Source organism: Pungitius pungitius, chromosome 3 (assembly GCF_949316345.1).
Source record: "Pungitius pungitius chromosome 3, fPunPun2.1, whole genome shotgun sequence".
Lineage (NCBI taxonomy): Eukaryota > Metazoa > Chordata > Actinopteri > Perciformes > Gasterosteidae > Pungitius > Pungitius pungitius.
In genome coordinates, this window is record NC_084902.1 from 8098112 (window position 1) to 8114837 (window position 16726).

General features: G+C 44.0%; 2 protein-coding genes across 2 annotated transcripts; one reads left to right on the forward strand and one right to left on the reverse strand.

The window, feature by feature from the left end:
- Nucleotides 1–2222: 2222 nt before the first annotated feature.
- Nucleotides 2223–5026, forward strand: c1qtnf5 (C1q and TNF related 5). The gene is made up of 3 exons (XM_037465551.2): nt 2223–2378; nt 3634–3857; nt 3942–5026. The coding sequence occupies exons 2-3, from the start codon at nt 3647–3649 to the stop codon at nt 4460–4462; spliced, it is 732 nt and encodes a 243-aa protein (XP_037321448.2). The 5' UTR covers nt 2223–2378; nt 3634–3646; the 3' UTR covers nt 4463–5026.
- A 5185-nt stretch (nt 5027–10211) lies between these two features.
- On the reverse strand, nt 10212–12673 carry rnf26 (ring finger protein 26). The gene has a single exon (XM_037472235.2). The coding sequence runs from the start codon at nt 12136–12138 to the stop codon at nt 10789–10791; it is 1350 nt and encodes a 449-aa protein (XP_037328132.2). The 5' UTR covers nt 12139–12673; the 3' UTR covers nt 10212–10788.
- Nucleotides 12674–16726: the final 4053 nt, after the last annotated feature.

The window sequence follows — 16726 nt, forward strand, 5'->3', positions numbered from 1 at the left end:
CTTGTTGTCTCTTGCCTCGTTTACTGACGTTACCAAAAGAAAATGGACACTTACAGGAACATAACCAGTAGTTCAGAAAACCAACCCAACATGGAGTCATTCAGTCAGTAGAGTCTGTGACCTGTGGACCCCATGACCAAGAAATAAGTCTATAATCACGCTATAGCGAGTTAGGGAATTCGTCTCTACAGCCTCTGTATTTTATTTTGAAAAAATGGGGGGGTTAATGAGCACACGACCAAACTGAAACTGATAAGCTAACTTGTCTTAGCTTTGCTACAACCTTTGCAATGTCTTAAAATGTCCATTTGCCAAGTGGTCTAAATCAACGGTTAATCCTTCCAGAAGCAGTTTATGGACTTTTACCGGAAACGAGCAGAAACAGAATGTGCTGATTTGGGTGCTTGCTAACTAAAAATGTGCCTTCCCCCCACACTCCCCACCATTCTCTCCCAATAAAACCATCACTTCATCCTTAAAACACTAAGCAGACCCATGTGTTCAGTCACAGCAGCACTACTGGTTTCTGTGGGAACATTCATAAACAAGTCATTTGAATTGCTTTTTTAAATGTTTTATCAAGAACAAGTAATGATATAAACTCACCTAAAGGATAATTAGGAACACCATACTAATACTGTGTTTGACCCTCTTTCGCCTTCAGAACTGCCTTAATTCTACGTGGCATTGATTCAACAAGGTGCTGAAAGCATTCTTTAGAAATGTTGGCCCATATTGATAAGGGTTTTCTATTTCTATTCTTTCAGCAATGTTTAGAACAACTTCAGCTTGTTTCATTTCTGTACTTTAAGCAACTTTCTGAAATAAATTTCAGCTTTATGCATTCCAACGCATTTTCAGCAGGAAATGCATTTTCTAGTTTCAGTCAAAGTCTCTCTTCTATCAGCTTGAATAAGTCGGCCCATTCTCTTCTGACCTCTAGCATCAACAAGGCATTTTCGCCCACTGGACTGCCGCATACTGGATGCTCTCCCCTTTTCACACCATTCTTTGTAAACCCTAGAGATGGTTGTGCATGAATATCCCAGTAACAGCAGATTGTGAAATACTCTGGCACCAACAACCATGCCACGCTCAAAATTGCTTAAATCACCTTTCTTTCCCATTCTGACATTCAGTTTGGCGATCAGGAGATTGTCTTGACCAGGACCACGCCCCTAAATGCATTGAAGCAACTGCCATGTGATTGGTTGATTAGATAATTGCATTAATGAGAAATTGAACAGGTGTTCCTAATAATCCTTTAAGGGAAGTGTCCGTCATCTGGTTGTTGAGGCATTTCCACTGGGACCAAAGTGGTGGAGAGATTGAAGTTGCCTACCCGACCGCATCTTAATAGCTTAAAAATGTTTTTTGGGATACAAACTCAACACAAGCAGTTCTATCGTTTCATCATATTCTGAATTCCGACAAAAAAAACATGTCCAGCTCAAGGGTTTTGTCCTGCTTTACATGTCATCCGAAGCAAGATAAATCACATTTTAACCCATGGTCTACATTTTGCTTGGGGAGCAGTTAGGGGTTGGGTGTCTTGCTCCGGGACTCTTCGACATGGAAGCAGCTGGGATTCTAACTGGCAACCTTGAGGTCCCCAGTGCACCACGTTCTTCTCCATTGCTTGGGTTCTGTTTTCTCTTATCCTACAGACGTTTGACACCACACGATCTCCATGTCTGGCACAGCTCGGGTTCGGGGGGTCACCGGTGCACGATTAACAGGGGAAACTTGTTTTCCTTGGCCGAAATTCGAGCGAGCTGCCGAGTTCCTGCGGCTCGAGTTCAGCTTCCTTAAAAGATAGCAGGAGCTCTCGCCCTATCGTTTTGACACTGCGAGTGAGGAGAGGATTACTGTCACCAAGTCTCGACTGAGCAGGAGACCGATAATGGGGGGGGGATGTTATCTGAATGCAGCGAAGTGCCTCTTCTTGGGGGGCAGATTAGGAGACTCGCGGAGTAGAGGAAGTGTGATTGTATTATATCAGTCTGATGTCTGTATTTATCTCTGTTGTTTAAACTCTCATGCAGGAGCTCGTTCCCTGCTGGCCTTTTTGTGCCCACAGTCCTCTGAGCGTCTTGGAGACTTTCCCAGACACTGACATCCAATCTCCCAAATATCCAACCCCTCCAATTTGTACTAATTCCGTCACAATGTTGCTGTTTGAGTTGGTTGTTTCTCTTTTGTTTTTGCGTGTAGTACATATATCCTCCCAGCTCTCTCCCCTCCCAGCCTCTAATTGGGTTTCATCACCGTTTCCCAACCAGATGTTGGGAGGAACAGCTTTCACTGGTTTCTCTTAAAAGCCCCCGGACATCAGCAGCAGCAGCAGCTCCGGGAAAGACTTCAGGCTGCACCGCCCGGTAAGTCCGGCTCACTTACCTGTGAGTGAAAGGGGATCTTTGGTGTTTCAGGGGTTGAAATATTGTCTGAAGGCTTTAGTGTTTCAGAATCTTCCCGCCCTTGATTGGTTTTAGGTTTTTAAGTCTTAACCTGTAATGCGAGTGTCTCAGTAATTTTTCAGATAATGTGAGGACGTTAAAAGTAAAGTCATGTGTAAACAATTCATTTGGCAGAAAATTCAAATGAAAACGCCATCCATGCCGAGTCTAGGTGTCAACGGTGGATTCGTACTTTGTCGGTACTGCAAACATTTGTGTTTCTAATCACCCGAGGAGTGATGGCAGGCAGCTGTTCAGAGTCGACATATTTTGTCCTCCTGTCTAGTCTCCTCTTCTGCCAAAAACGCTGACGCGAATGTCTACCTCCCTCTTACTCATTTGTCTGACTGTTTCCTTCTGTTTTTGTGCCTCCACCCTTCCTTCTCTTGTTATTTAACAACGGTTGTGTATGTAAGCTTTAGATTCCAACTGGAAGACCTCCATGATAGATGACAAAAAGTCTTAGCTGTTCTCATAATGGTCCCACAGGTTTTAACCGTAAACAGAGTCCACAGGCGAGATCGAGGTCTTCAGCATTATTATATTCCTGAACATTCGTTCACTTCCCACCTTCCCTGAAACAGAGCCTTGTAATTGTGACTCTGAACCCATTATTGGAGAGAGCTGAGTCAGCAGTTGGAACCAAATACGTCACACCTGTGTTAATAAAAACCAGCTCCATGTGGGACTCTTTAGACTAAAGATTTTTAAAAGAAATTGTACCACAGTGAAAAGGGGAACTTTCATGAGACATCTGTTCTAAATTACTGAGTATTTCTTTGTACTTTTGGCAGCACTGACATTTAATGAATAATACCACCTTAGTCATGCAATATTATCATTTCAGTTTTAATTTGTCCTCTACATTTTTTTTAGAAATGTCCTGAAATTCCTGCGATTAATTCCCTCTAATTGGAACTACACTGAAGCTTCTACTCTCGTGCCACAGTTTATTTTTTAGTTAAACTGAATTATACTACAAGTCCTTAAATGATGTTGTAAAACACTCACTGCAGGCTGTTCACACAAAGTCAACATTTATATGTGCTGAAGTGGCATCTGTTGTGGGGACGTGTGATTTCAAGCGATGTTTAAGTGGCGCACTCTTGTTTGACCAGATCACATCATCCCACTGTGTTTAGTCCTGACTAAACTCTATTCCTCTTCCCTGCCTCAGCCCTGACACTGCAATGACCTCCCTCTGGCTCTTGCACTCGCTCTTCCTCCTCCATGTCCACCTCTCAAGCCAGTTAGACGACAACAAGATCCCTCCCAGTCTGTGTACCGGGCTCCCAGGCATCCCGGGCTCCCCGGGCGTTGGTCAGCCCGGGAGAGATGGGAGGGACGGAAGAGACGCCGCTCCGGGGGAAAAGGGCCACAAGGGGGACGCTGGAGACCCAGGTGCTGTATTTGATTCTCTCTGCGTGTCATTGTGTGATACGTGTCCTGTGTGCTCAACGCCCTCGCTCCTCCTCCTCCTTTCAGGTGAGACAGGAGCGCGAGGCCCGACCGGAGACAGAGGGTACTCTGGAGAGAAAGGAGAGAGGGGAGAGGCCGGCGAGTGCGCCGTGGCGCCCAAATCGGCCTTCAGCGCCAAACTCTCCGTGGGCCACACTCTGCCCCTCGCCGCGGGGGACGCGGTGCGCTTCGACGAGGTCGCGATCAACGGACAGGGCGACTACGACAGCGAGACGGGGCGCTTCACCTGCAAGGTGCCGGGGGTTTACTACTTTGCCGTCCACGCCACGGTCTACCGCGCCAGCCTCCAGTTTGACCTGGTGAAGAACGCACACACGGCGGCGTCTTACTTTCAGTTCTACGGCAACTGGCCCAAGCCGGCGTCCCTGTCCGGCGGCTCCCTGCTGCACCTGGTCCCAGGTGACCAGGTGTGGGTGAAGATGGCTCTGTCGGAGTACAATGGGTTTTACTCCAGCACCAAGACGGACAGCACCTTCACTGGTTTCCTGGTGTACTCGGACTGGAAGAACTCCGCTGTGTTTGCATGAACCCGAACAAAGCCGGATCCCGCCACCTGCTTTGTGTTCGTTTACTTGGGTTTTGTTAATGGGGCTGCGACTCGGTGCATCGGTAGTTGTGTAGTAGTGAGTATAAAACCGACCAGGCGATGTTACTTGAATGGCACATGCCATCCTGGTGAGGTGTGAGGTACATGGAGGTTTTATTCAGTGTCTTTTCTTCACTTGCAGCCTTCAAGCTTCATTATTGTGACAGGTGTTGTGACAGCGGCCTGCGGGCCACACATTCAAACAGCTTTGTGTTTATATATTTGTTCCACTTTGTTTTCGTGTCAATCTCTGCACAGGAAATATCAAAAATTCATAAACCATCTCAGTTTTTAAAACACACATTAATGATGAATTTTTAAACACCATTTCACACTGAGCTCAGCTTTACTGCAATGCATTAGTTCTAAACTTTTCCAATCCGATATTTGGGTCACTTTCATGCCAGGCTGTGCACGCACCAGTTGTATTACTTAGGCATGTACCTGAATACAAGAATCAAAGTACACAGATTATTTACTAAATGAACCAATAAAACAGTTTGAAAACATTGCACCGTCCAAGTGATTGATTGATTGATTGATTGAGCCATGTCGTTGGGGTTGAGCCCCCACCGAATGAGTTTCTAAGAGATCTCAAGTAAAAAACTACAGTACAACTGTTAATAATGTAGTGCAGGAAAACTGCCTAATTGATCAACTTTCACATGGCTTTTAAATCAATGAAATATGCTCGACACACCCGACTCTTTGGTTTCCATTGCCGAAGGCAACGCACAACCCAAATAAATGCCACAATGGAAAAGGTCTGGAAGTGATTCTTTTTCCAGTAGACTTCCACTGATGACTTGAGCCTAATGGTTTCACCAAACACTGTGAGCCTCTCCAGCCACACTTCACCACTATGAGCTGCTCGATGTACGTCACCTCCTTTTTCCCGTCACTGATGGAGGCGCGTTAGTGTCCTGGTTTTCTGGGCTGACTCCTTCCTATTGTCTCCTGGCGGGTTTCCAGAGGCCGCTGTGTTTATTTAGGAAGGTAAACACTGAGCCCTCACCAGAACCCTGGTGATGTCTTTGTGTGCCTGTCTCACACACGATATGAAATGTTATTTCCACTCGACTCTGACACAATTAGGCTGTGAATGTGGCCTCGTGAGAGAATGAGAGAAGCAGGGAGTCGATGAATCTTCCACCGGCGTCAGTCGGTAATTCTTTGCAGCCTGTAAATCGCTCTGTTCGAAGCTAATGGCCCGGCAGGGACATAACGCCACCAAACACAGCTCTTTTTGTTTGACAGGTGTCTGTGGCACAGAAAGGCGATGCTTTGACCCAGAGACCTTGATACAGATGCAATTCAGTGAATATATACTGAGACACTGGCTGAGGCAGCAGCAACGTCACTTCTCATTTTATCGGTTTATGTTATTTTTGGGAGATCTTTTGAATAACTTTTGAAACTGTTTTTAAACACTACATAAAACCCATGATTTGTGTGTAGTTGTAGAACACAAACAATTCCTCAAGGGATCCCCAAATTACCGCAAACAATATACAACTTTATGAAGATACGTGAACACGAATTAAGATCCTCTAAAAACACAATTTGGAGACAACAATAAAACGCTGTTACTCTGTCCAGCAGGGGGCAGTGCGGTATCACTGTTCAGCAGCTGGAAACTAGAGCGAACATCTGCACAGGAAAGTAGCACACAGCATCAATTTGTGCTTCACGGGATGGAGAACCGATCATTTCAACCATCTGTATCCACAGTCTGTGAACCCTGAGGTGACTTTGAGATGTGTGTCGGTGTTTGAAAGACACTGTCTGCACAGTAAAAATAACTAATAACTAACGAGGAGAGGATTTTAAGCATTAAGCACATTTGAACATAAACATGACTTGTCATTGTTGCTCTTTTGTTGGGATTCAGCATGTTATTGCTAAACACTCATTTTTACATCAATGGTACTTAATGTAGATTATTGCTAAAATATTGAACTGAGCAAATATTGTAGAATACAATTATTTTGTTACCGGGGAGCAATTCCACTGGTCCTCAAACTAGGTCACGTTTCTAAGGTGATCGCTGAGAAGATTTCCAAAAGGAAAAGTTCTTTATAGTTTTTATTGAAATGGGTTACTCAGTGTTCACAATGCTTCAATGGTTTCAATCATCTTAGAGAAAATAATGTAGTTTTCTTTTTCATTGTTTGACATTTCCTTTGACAATTGAAAGTATACATGTCATCAAACATTCCTAAACAGGTGTATTCATCAGCTTGTGTCTCCTCCAATAGGAAGTATTTATTTGGTATTCTATTTGTTATGTTCTAGATACTGAATGTCACCTGAAATCCTTTTTAGGGTCAATAAAACAATAAAAACGGAATATTTAGATGGGGCTTTTTTTAATGGCACTATCAGTTTAAATCAGTACATGAGTAGAGAACTCTTTCAGCTTTGTCCGTCCTTCTTTTGTGTTGAAACACTGGATCATTTTAGTGAATCTCCTTTTGCTCTCTCAGTCCGAAGGTGAAAGGTCAGACCTTTGACCTGATGGCTATGGTTCATCTTTAATCTCCACGTAGCCCATTTGTGACAGTTTTTAAAATCTGTCAGCATTATCTGGATTACTTACAACATACTTCTTGATAATAGTTGAGATTCAGAGTTCAGATCACACTTCTTTATCTCTTCAGGTTACTAACTAAATGTTGTTTTCCATCGTTATTCAACGCTAACGTTTCTTCTAAATTCTCTCTTACCTTTTGTAAATTTCTAATTTGATCCTCTGTGTATGAAGCTCGGGTCCCTTTTGAACTTGCCATGCAGAAAGCAAACTTTTAGGATCCTTCAGCAACATCATCTTCAAAAATAAATACCACTTTAAGGATTTTTTAAATGAATGGGCAAAGTGGGCATGGTCACATGACCACTTCCCCACAGCGTTGACAGGATGACGATCCGTATATAAATTGTAAACTACTTCCTCTTTTAACCACAGGTATCAATTTAGGCCAAACAAAGACCCAAAGACCCAGTCTATGAATGCACATCAATTCCCTTATTGTTAATGAGCCCCCATAAGGAGGTCAGAGGTCAGGGGTGAATTGCTGTTTGATGCCTGTGACGATGTCCGACATTCCAGCAGCGTAGATGCTCACTGTTGCGATTAAAGCGCAGGGTTCAGATATGATGGATAAACTCAGGGTAACAGAGGGAGACAGTGGTCATAAACAGAAGAAATAGAGCCCGAGTGAGGCAGCGAGGACTACCCTAGGGTTTGACATTTTCCCACGCTGCTCTTTGCCAGGACAACCAGGGTCAAAAGAAAGAGGTCGAATCCCCGGAGTACAAAGCTCTCCTTGGTTTATCCCTCCCTGCTCGTCCCTTGACATTAAACTTCCCCCTCCACTGTTAACACCCTCCTCACTTACATCTGACACATAAACACTGCCGGGCCTGGACTCAAAGGTCAGGAGACCAAAAAACAACTTCTGGATTAGTTTTCTGGCCTCGAACACGGTTGTTTCATTTGAATGAATGAATAAAAAAAGATATGATTTCCCGCCTCCGGCTTACCTACCCTGTGTACCTAAATCACATAGGTACACAAGGCATCATTACATAGACGTCAACCAGGAGGCCAAACTTTCATATGGGAAATAGTTGTAAAGGATCATCAAATCATTTAATGCATTCTTTCATCAAAGCAGATGCCTGCTATGAAGCTGGAGCTATTATTAGAGAGAACTGGGACCGGGAGTAAAGTTATTAACCACAAAGCTCTGATGAATAGTCACATGGTGCTGGAAGAGGTCCCGTGTGACCATTAAGGGTCCCCTTCCTTTGACCCCTACAAGCCTACTGTAGCTCCCCAAAACCCCCCCTTAATCCAAACAGATTCTAAACATGACAGTGGAGCTATCTCAGGAAGAGCAATCTATAATCGTGTTGGTCCAGCCCCCATAGAAATACTTCCCACTGCATCTCCCTCTCCTCATATGTAAGACCCGGGGGCACCGAGCACTCTGTGTGGGCGTCATGTGGGAGACCAAATTAGGTAAAACTATGTAGGTAGGAATGTGAGATGGAAACCTGGTTGTGTACTCGGCATTATAATCCTCAATGATTCTTACACGGGTCTTTTATGACACCTTTTAGTGGTAGACCAACGATCGCTTCAGCTCATCCTCAAACGTATCATTTACAGCTGTCCCCTAGTTTCACACGTCAACTCTTCCTCTGGGGGGTAAAAAGTCTTTGAGATGATTGCTGTGTTTATCTTGAGCAGCAGCAGCAGCAGCATTGGACCCGCCGGGGCCCGATGGGTTTACCCGCCACCAGCTGTGGGCTCAGGACAGCTGGTGGCACTGTGTTTATTGGGACTATAAATATTCCTAAAATCAGCCAAGGAGCACTTGAAAATCGGTGCGGTTCATTTTATTGACTTATTCTTAAAACCCCTGAGCTACTCCACCATCTTTCCATGTGGCCAAGTTCATATTTCCCTGGTTGGGGATCAATGCCCTACGCCACTGATTTTACAGATGTCACTGTTTCTTTACTTTGATAAGCAATTAAGCTGCTTTTTTCTTGTTTTCTAATGTCTTACTCTTTTATGACAGGAGCATTAGAGCAAAATAAGACAGTTAGACGTCACTGTGGGCTCTTGGGAGTTATAAATCAGCATTTTATTGCTATTATCAGACCTGTTTTAGACAAAATTAATTATGAATCAGTCAGCAGTAGATTAGAATAACTGTTAGTTGTTCAGTTGTTTTATTATAAACAGAACATTTGCCGTTATGTGGCAGTCATAGTATTTAAAAAAACAAGTTACATTCATGTATTCAAATTCCATTGTCCCAAGTTGAGTCACACAAACTGCAGTTAACAAGAGATGGTCATGGGAGCTGTTTTCAGTTCATTGTTAATCTTATTAGGAATTCCATTGGCATTTTAGGAATAGTCAATAATGCCTACAGACTCTCGTACTGTCAGTAATTGGTCGAAAAACCATGCAGTGATCTAATTAGCCCAATCACACAAACTATTTAAAGAAAAAGAAAAAAGGCTGAATGACCGATCCGACTTTGCACACTATCAACAATGGAGAGGTCACCACTCGGCCCTGTAAACTTTAAACACCCATCAATATCGACACTTACGTTTCACCGAGAACAAATGAAACCCCCCCCCCCACAAATTTGATTTAAATGCCTTATTTAGGTTCTTGAAATGACAAAGGGGAAACCTGCTATGGATTCCGCGTTGGAGGTGACTCTAATGTGCCTCTGACTGGAAAAAGGCCGATCAATAGAACACCTGGAATAAAGCTGTTTAATCAGGCCTGACTGGAAAAGTACACATCACTTTCCTTAACCACAGAAAACCCTCTTTACATGGCTCTGTGAGAAGTGGTCATATTTTGCAGAAATGGTGAAAGCTTTAAACAGAAATGGTGATCTTGGTCATGGTCGTTCACACATCACTCCGTTCTATAAAGCACAGTGTCCTCGTCTTTACAGCTCGGCTCACGGAAAGCACAACATTTTAAGACATGAGCGGCGGTGGACATTTCAGCATCAGGCAGGGCACCGACAGGTAACCATGGCAACAAGACCTGAGACTCAACGTGGCAATACCGTAAAATCGAAACATGTGCCAAAAAAGAGAGTGTAGTAGCGTCCCAAATCCACACTGCCCAAACAGACCCTTAGTGTGGCGTATTCACATTATTTCCTATTTCCTTAGTTGAAACAGTTATACATGTTGATTATATAAACGACAGACTGTAAAACAGTATACTATTAATATATTACAATAGTTAAGTTGTTGATTGTCATAAGAAATTGGGCACAGTGTGCGTTTTTTGTTTTTTGTTTTTTCCAGTTTTCTATTTCAGTCCAATAAATCCATCAACTACAATAGATTGAGCAGATATTGTGAGTGAAGCCAAATAAAACCCCATTTCGCACAGTTTGCACTGTTGGAGAGACACTTTTTGAGAAACATTTAAAATGTTACATCTTTAACTCAAAGGTACTATGTTTGGGGCCGAGTGCCAGTAGAAAAGCGGGATAGTATTACCGGACGGACTGACGTGTTGATCCTCTTGGACTTATCGTGGGATTTATTGACAGCAAGAAAAACCACACAGATTACCGAACGTATCCTCTAACGCAAACTAGTGGAAGCAAAGCTCATTCTCCATAACGTCAAGTGTCGGTAAAACTTTAAGCACAGACACAGATGGGCTGATCCTCGTGGTCAGCCGTCCACAGATCTCCTTGCCGTGGTCCTTCATAGATACACGTCCATAGTGTTGAGGATCATGTGCCGACACAGCGGGCAGTTCTGTTGATATATGGGCTGCCTCAACAGGATGTTCGTACAGTCTCTACACAAGCAGAGGTGCCTGCAAGGCAGCAGCACCACCGTCTTGGAACAGTCCTGACAGATCACACACTTCTTCCTGTCCTCCTGCTCCTTCAGTAGAGTCAGCAGATTCTTAGCAGGCAGAGGTTTGCCGTCTTTGCGCGAGGACGACTGCTTATTTAGCGGTCTGTCTATGCTGGACGACGGTAAGACTAAGTCAAGCATCTCCTGGTGGGCTCCATCCGCTGCTCTTCCATCTGGTGGGTCCCGCCTCTCCTCTCGGGGGTCGCCGTCGCCACGTGCCCGGCCGTTGTTGTCCCTGCTGAGCACCGTCCTCAGAGCTAAGCCTAGCTGGCTGCTAAGTCGAGACAGCTTCTGCCAAAGTCCTCTTTCCAGCAGGCAGAGGTGGAAGAATATTCTCTGCAGGCGCCGAATGGCACCACGTAAAAAAAGCGGGGCGTCCTGCAAGGCCGAGGCGAGTCGGTGGTAAACCAGACTGAGTCTGTGCAAGGCAGGAAAAAGGTTTATGTAATCTCCGATTCGCACTGCAGTCTGCCGGGTCAACTCCGGATTCAGGTAGGCGGTGGTGGTTAGGGCGATGGTGACACTGAGCAGGAGACCATAGATGTTCAATATGAAGATGCTGACAAACATGTGAATCAGCGAGACCAAAAAGTCCAGCATCAGTTTACATGGTGACCACAGGAAAGCAGAAGTCCCGACCAGGCTGCTGTACAGAAAGGTGATGGAGGTGAGCGTCAGCTCCAGCACGGTCTGCAGGGGGCTGGACACCGTCTGCAACACGCTGAGCACCACGCTGTACACGTTCTGGGTGGCAATGAGGGCGAAGTTGACCACAGTGTTGGTGAAGTAGACCGCCAGGCTGACGGCGATGCCACAGCCCTCCAGCACAGAGAGCAGACCGCGGCACAGGTGCTCCTTCCCGCGAAGCAGGACATGCATGGACAGGTAACCCACCATCTTCAGGCTCTCGAGGAGGCCCTCCAGAGCCAGCACCAGGCTCCCCAGCATGGTGACGGTACCGTGGGCGACGTTGGACGTGGCCTCAGCCACGGACATCAGGCAAAACACGGCCAGGTTTCCCAACTCCATGACGGAGTGGAGGAGCAGGGTGGGAAGGCTGTTTATAAAGGTGACAACCGCAAGGATGGCCCGCACCACGCTGTGGACGATGACAAAATTCAGGTCCAGCAGTAAGCAGGCGGCGTCCAGGCATTTCCCCACAGTGGCGAATACGAAGCTCACCAAACCCATGGTAGCGTGTGTGTGTGTGTGTTTGTCTCTCAACGCTCTACGCTCTTTTCCACGGTGAAGTCCATGTCGTGTTAACTTGCTCGGGGCGAGATACTCAGACGTTAGCGTTAGCTAACGTTAGCTACATCGTGTCGTCCGTTTAAATCAGGCGGGACAGCACGAAGCCAGTCGGTCCGCGGAATGGACGAGAAGGTTCTTTCTCATATTTCCCCCGAATTTGTTCGGCTCAAGGGACGAGCTAACGTAGTAAACACACACGTTATCGCGGCGGATGTTTAGTTTCAAACGAGAGGCAGACACTTCCGCTTGTTTTCCGGGTTTCGTTCTGGCTCTCCGTTTGAAAACAGGGTCCAAAAGGATTTGTTGACTGGTCCGTCTAAAACATGTGTCGTGTGTGGAGTTGAGCTGCTAACGCAAGACAAACGGAGAGAACACAGAAACGCTTCGATGTGTTTACCTCCGGTATTGTGGCAGCCATATTTGTTTTGGTTGCAGTGGTTGAGCTCTCCACTTTCTTCCGGTCAGATGGCCCAATAGCCATGACGTCACAGAACCGTGAAGGTAAAATCAAATATGAGTAAATTCAATATAATGCGATGATCATATACTAAAACATCTATGAAACAAACATGTACATAATTTCATACAACTGCAATAAAAGTATGGACATATAAGCAACATGAAATTAATAACTGTTTAAATTACACCGTTTAAATTACTCATTAATAGAATAATTAACAATAACATTAATAAGAGAGATAATTATAAACCGTACTAAAATGGACAAAAATGTAACTAAGAACCAAAAGGGAAAATTATTATTATTATTAATAATTATTATGTTCAGTTCATTTAAAACATAATATTATCGGTTGTTTTGGGGTCTCAAGTATTGTTAAATGTAGTACTTCCCTAGAATTATCTATAAAATGAGAAGGAATGTACAAATGCAATGCAATCTTGACCATTGTGGTCTTATGCTCTCACCAGAGTTTTCCAGCTGTCGCAACTTGTTCCATTTACACTAACACAATGTGCTCTCCCATTACCTCAGCCACTTTAACGACAATGAAACACAAAAGGTTCATCTTCCTGAACAATATCAACAGTATTTCCTCCCTTGCCCTCCTCCCCATCTGAACGGTAGCAAACACTATAGCAAAGAAACGGTCTGATACGATCATGGGAAATCCTGTTGTGAACCTTTGGATGCCTGACAAACAGCATTTGTTTAAGCATTTAATGACCCAACAGGGATATGCAGAGGCGTTGCAAGAAGCTATAAACGGTCTCATGCATCTATTTGTCTCCCCACAATGATGCAGGCTATATTTGGTAGATCCAAGGTTAATTGGTTCTTCTTAACTTATTACTTGCACACAACATCCACAGCTGCCTCAAAGTGTGTATCTTCCTGATTTATCAGCAGTCTTGATGGTGCCCATTGACATTCACTCCATCAGCTGAAGTAGCAGGCAACCTGAGAGCACCACTCAAGCAGAAACAGCAACTGACCATTCGTCAATGAGTACAAACCCTAAAATCCATCGTATACTAAGACCTGGAAGCGGTGTCCTCAGAGATGTTTAGTATGTAACACAAAAACAAATCATCTATAAAACAAATAAAGTGACGAAAGAACATGCACTCATGGGAAACAATGTGAAGCTTGCACCGGATGAAGCAACAACACAAACCAACCCTTTGACGTGCTTCCTGCAAGGCGCTGAAGGCCCACGGATGACTGATTTACAGCGATTCGGCTTCTCACCCGCTGGGTCACTTCCACCCTTCAAAGAAACTTGAGAATCAGACCCGCCCTTCCACCCTTTTTGTCTGCTTCTTCATTCTAAAGTAGCACCTCTAATGGGAAGTTACATTTTAACGGTATAAACATTATGAGTAATCACCACACCATTCATATCAGTTATCACAGTATTAAAAATGTTTTTACTGCAGTTAAATCCCCCTATTTCAAGAGGGATGGTATCCATCAAAAGTGTAGATTATGCTGAAAAGAAGAAAACAACAAGTGTAAAACTACACATTATGCACTGTACATAGTGACCCAGTCATTTTGCACACACCAGTCTCCCAATAATCTTGATTATTTGTCATTGTGGCCGTGACTTAAAGTTTTGAGTCTTGTGAGTTCATTTTGGGATGTAGAGTTTGATTCAATCTGATCTGATTCAATGATGACTTTGGCTGGAAGCCAGTACACTCGCCTTGTATAAATTTACTTTTAGAGTACATCTGTGTGAGTGTTTTGAAATGGACTTTTGGAAGGCGGCAGACAACAAGCTTCTCTGGGAAAATCTAAACTCCAAAGAGTCGAAGTCACCCCCCCAGGCTGGTTCGAGACCCAGTGCAGGATCCGGCATTCCTCCGAAACCCTCCGCCTCAAACCCGCTGCCTCTTTTAAACACTGAGCAGACAAATGAGGAAGGGATGGAAGTCAGAGAAAAAAAAGAGGGTAAATGAGGAGTGGGACAAAAAACTGACTTCATTAAAAAAAGTTTACTGATGTGACTCAGAAAGATATTAATAGGATGACTAAGACTGTGGGGTCTCTCAGCGGGACATTCCTGTTGTTTGAGTTGTCTTCTCAGGACCTTGTCGGTGCATCTGGAGGATGTTCAAGAGTTTACACTGAAGTAGCAGCTTCCTGCTTCATGACTCTCTCTGGAAAATATTCTATTCAAACTTAATCATAAATCATAATGCTGTGTTTAGAATCTGAAACAGATAAAAACTGAACCTGCCTGTTATTTTCTCACTTAGTACATATTTATGTTAAATATCGCCGAAATTGTGTCTAGAACCCCTACATTTTCATTTGACAAAGAAACACAATACATTCTCATAGGAACCACTGAAATAGGTAAACGTTTTGAATTTTTTAATTTATTAGTCACCAAAATGAATGCAATTTCCTTCATCGAATCAATTAAGTCACTTTTAATTTCAGCTTTAATATGAGTACAACGGTTCCATTGTGAAAAGCTGTAACTATCCAGTTATTGGTTTTTCTTTTTACTAACCAAAAAAAAGTATAAAAACAGTTATCAAACAAATGATTAGTCTGTGAGTCTATCTCTCCAATAATTACCCATAAGGACAGATTTATATACATTTTTCAAATGAAACAAGATTTATAGAAGTAAATTCTAGAAAAAAAGTTCTTCTGTGATTACTTTTTTTGCAGAGTAAGTGACTCATTTCTCATCACTCTTTTCTCTTAAATTATATATTGCTTCAAACAACCAAAACAAGTTGCATTATTTAACTGAAGTCATTAACCTTTCCTTTCCATTCCTTTTTTCTTCTTCTTAACAACAAGCTTTTCCCAGGCTGCAACACTGAAGAAACATGTCAGTGGGTGGATTTATGATGATGAATGCCCTCTATTACATATAATCACCATGGAGAAGCAATTTCAATTCTTGGCCCATGTAGATATCAAAGTGTCTCTTTGTCACAATCCCTGTCGTTGTGACGGAGTTAAGCAGAAATTCTAATTTCTCACCCACTCTTCCCCCAAGCCCCCTCACCATACCAGTGCATGCTCCAAAGCCCCCCAGTCCTCTGGAGCGACTCAACACAATGGCCGTCTCTCATGCCAGGCCCCCAAAACAGCCTGCTCTCGGCTCTGCTCTCAGTGGCTCGGAAAGAATGACATCTTTCCTCTCCTTCCTTCCTAAAGAATTTCCTCGGCCCATGAGCAGAGCGCTGTGAGCCCTGGTGAGATAAACACAAGTCTGTGACCATCAATCACAGAGGAATGGCACTCTCATGGGGGGCTTTGGGTTGGTGCGGCAGGAGAGGAAATCTTAAAGGATGCAAGTTCAAGGGGAAAAATGTGTGTGGATACTCGACGTAGAGATATATACTCGTACAAATACACCTATCATCCCGAGCTGGTTTATGTTGATTAGACCTGCTCACTACTGTTACAATATTAGCAACGCAGGAACAACTCCCAATAAAACAGTGAATTCAATTAGACAGACCGTATAATATTAATACATTGTGGCATCACAAGGGCACACGTTGCTGTAGGCTGCCACGTTCCCACACAGGATCGGTTGCCCCACCCCAATATGGCCGCCGCCACACACACTACAGCCCCCAGAATGCCTCACAGCACACCCAGCTGTAGGCGTTTAAGCCACTTGATTAAAAAGGCAGAGCTTAAAAGTCAGAGCACCTGGCTGGAAAAACGGACGACCGGAGGTGCACCGGGCCGGAAGGGCCCAGAACGGTGCACCCGAGCAACCGGCACGAGGAAGACTTGTGAGGGGGGAGCACTCCTTTCTGTTTGTGTGTTTTAAGCTGCCAAATAACTGAAGGCTTTCTATTTTCTATTTTGCTTTGGAATCTGTCGGTGACGTTACTTTTGCACTGCCCCACCCTGGGTCTCCCTAGGTACACCCCCCCCCCCCGCCCCTGCCACACAATATATAAATATCTTTCTTTAAACAAAATACAAAATAAAATAAGCTCATTTTCAAAAAGAATATCCTTGTATAAGAGAAAGTGAAGTGTGAGTATGCAGATAAAGGAGATTTGTTTATGAATAATCTTT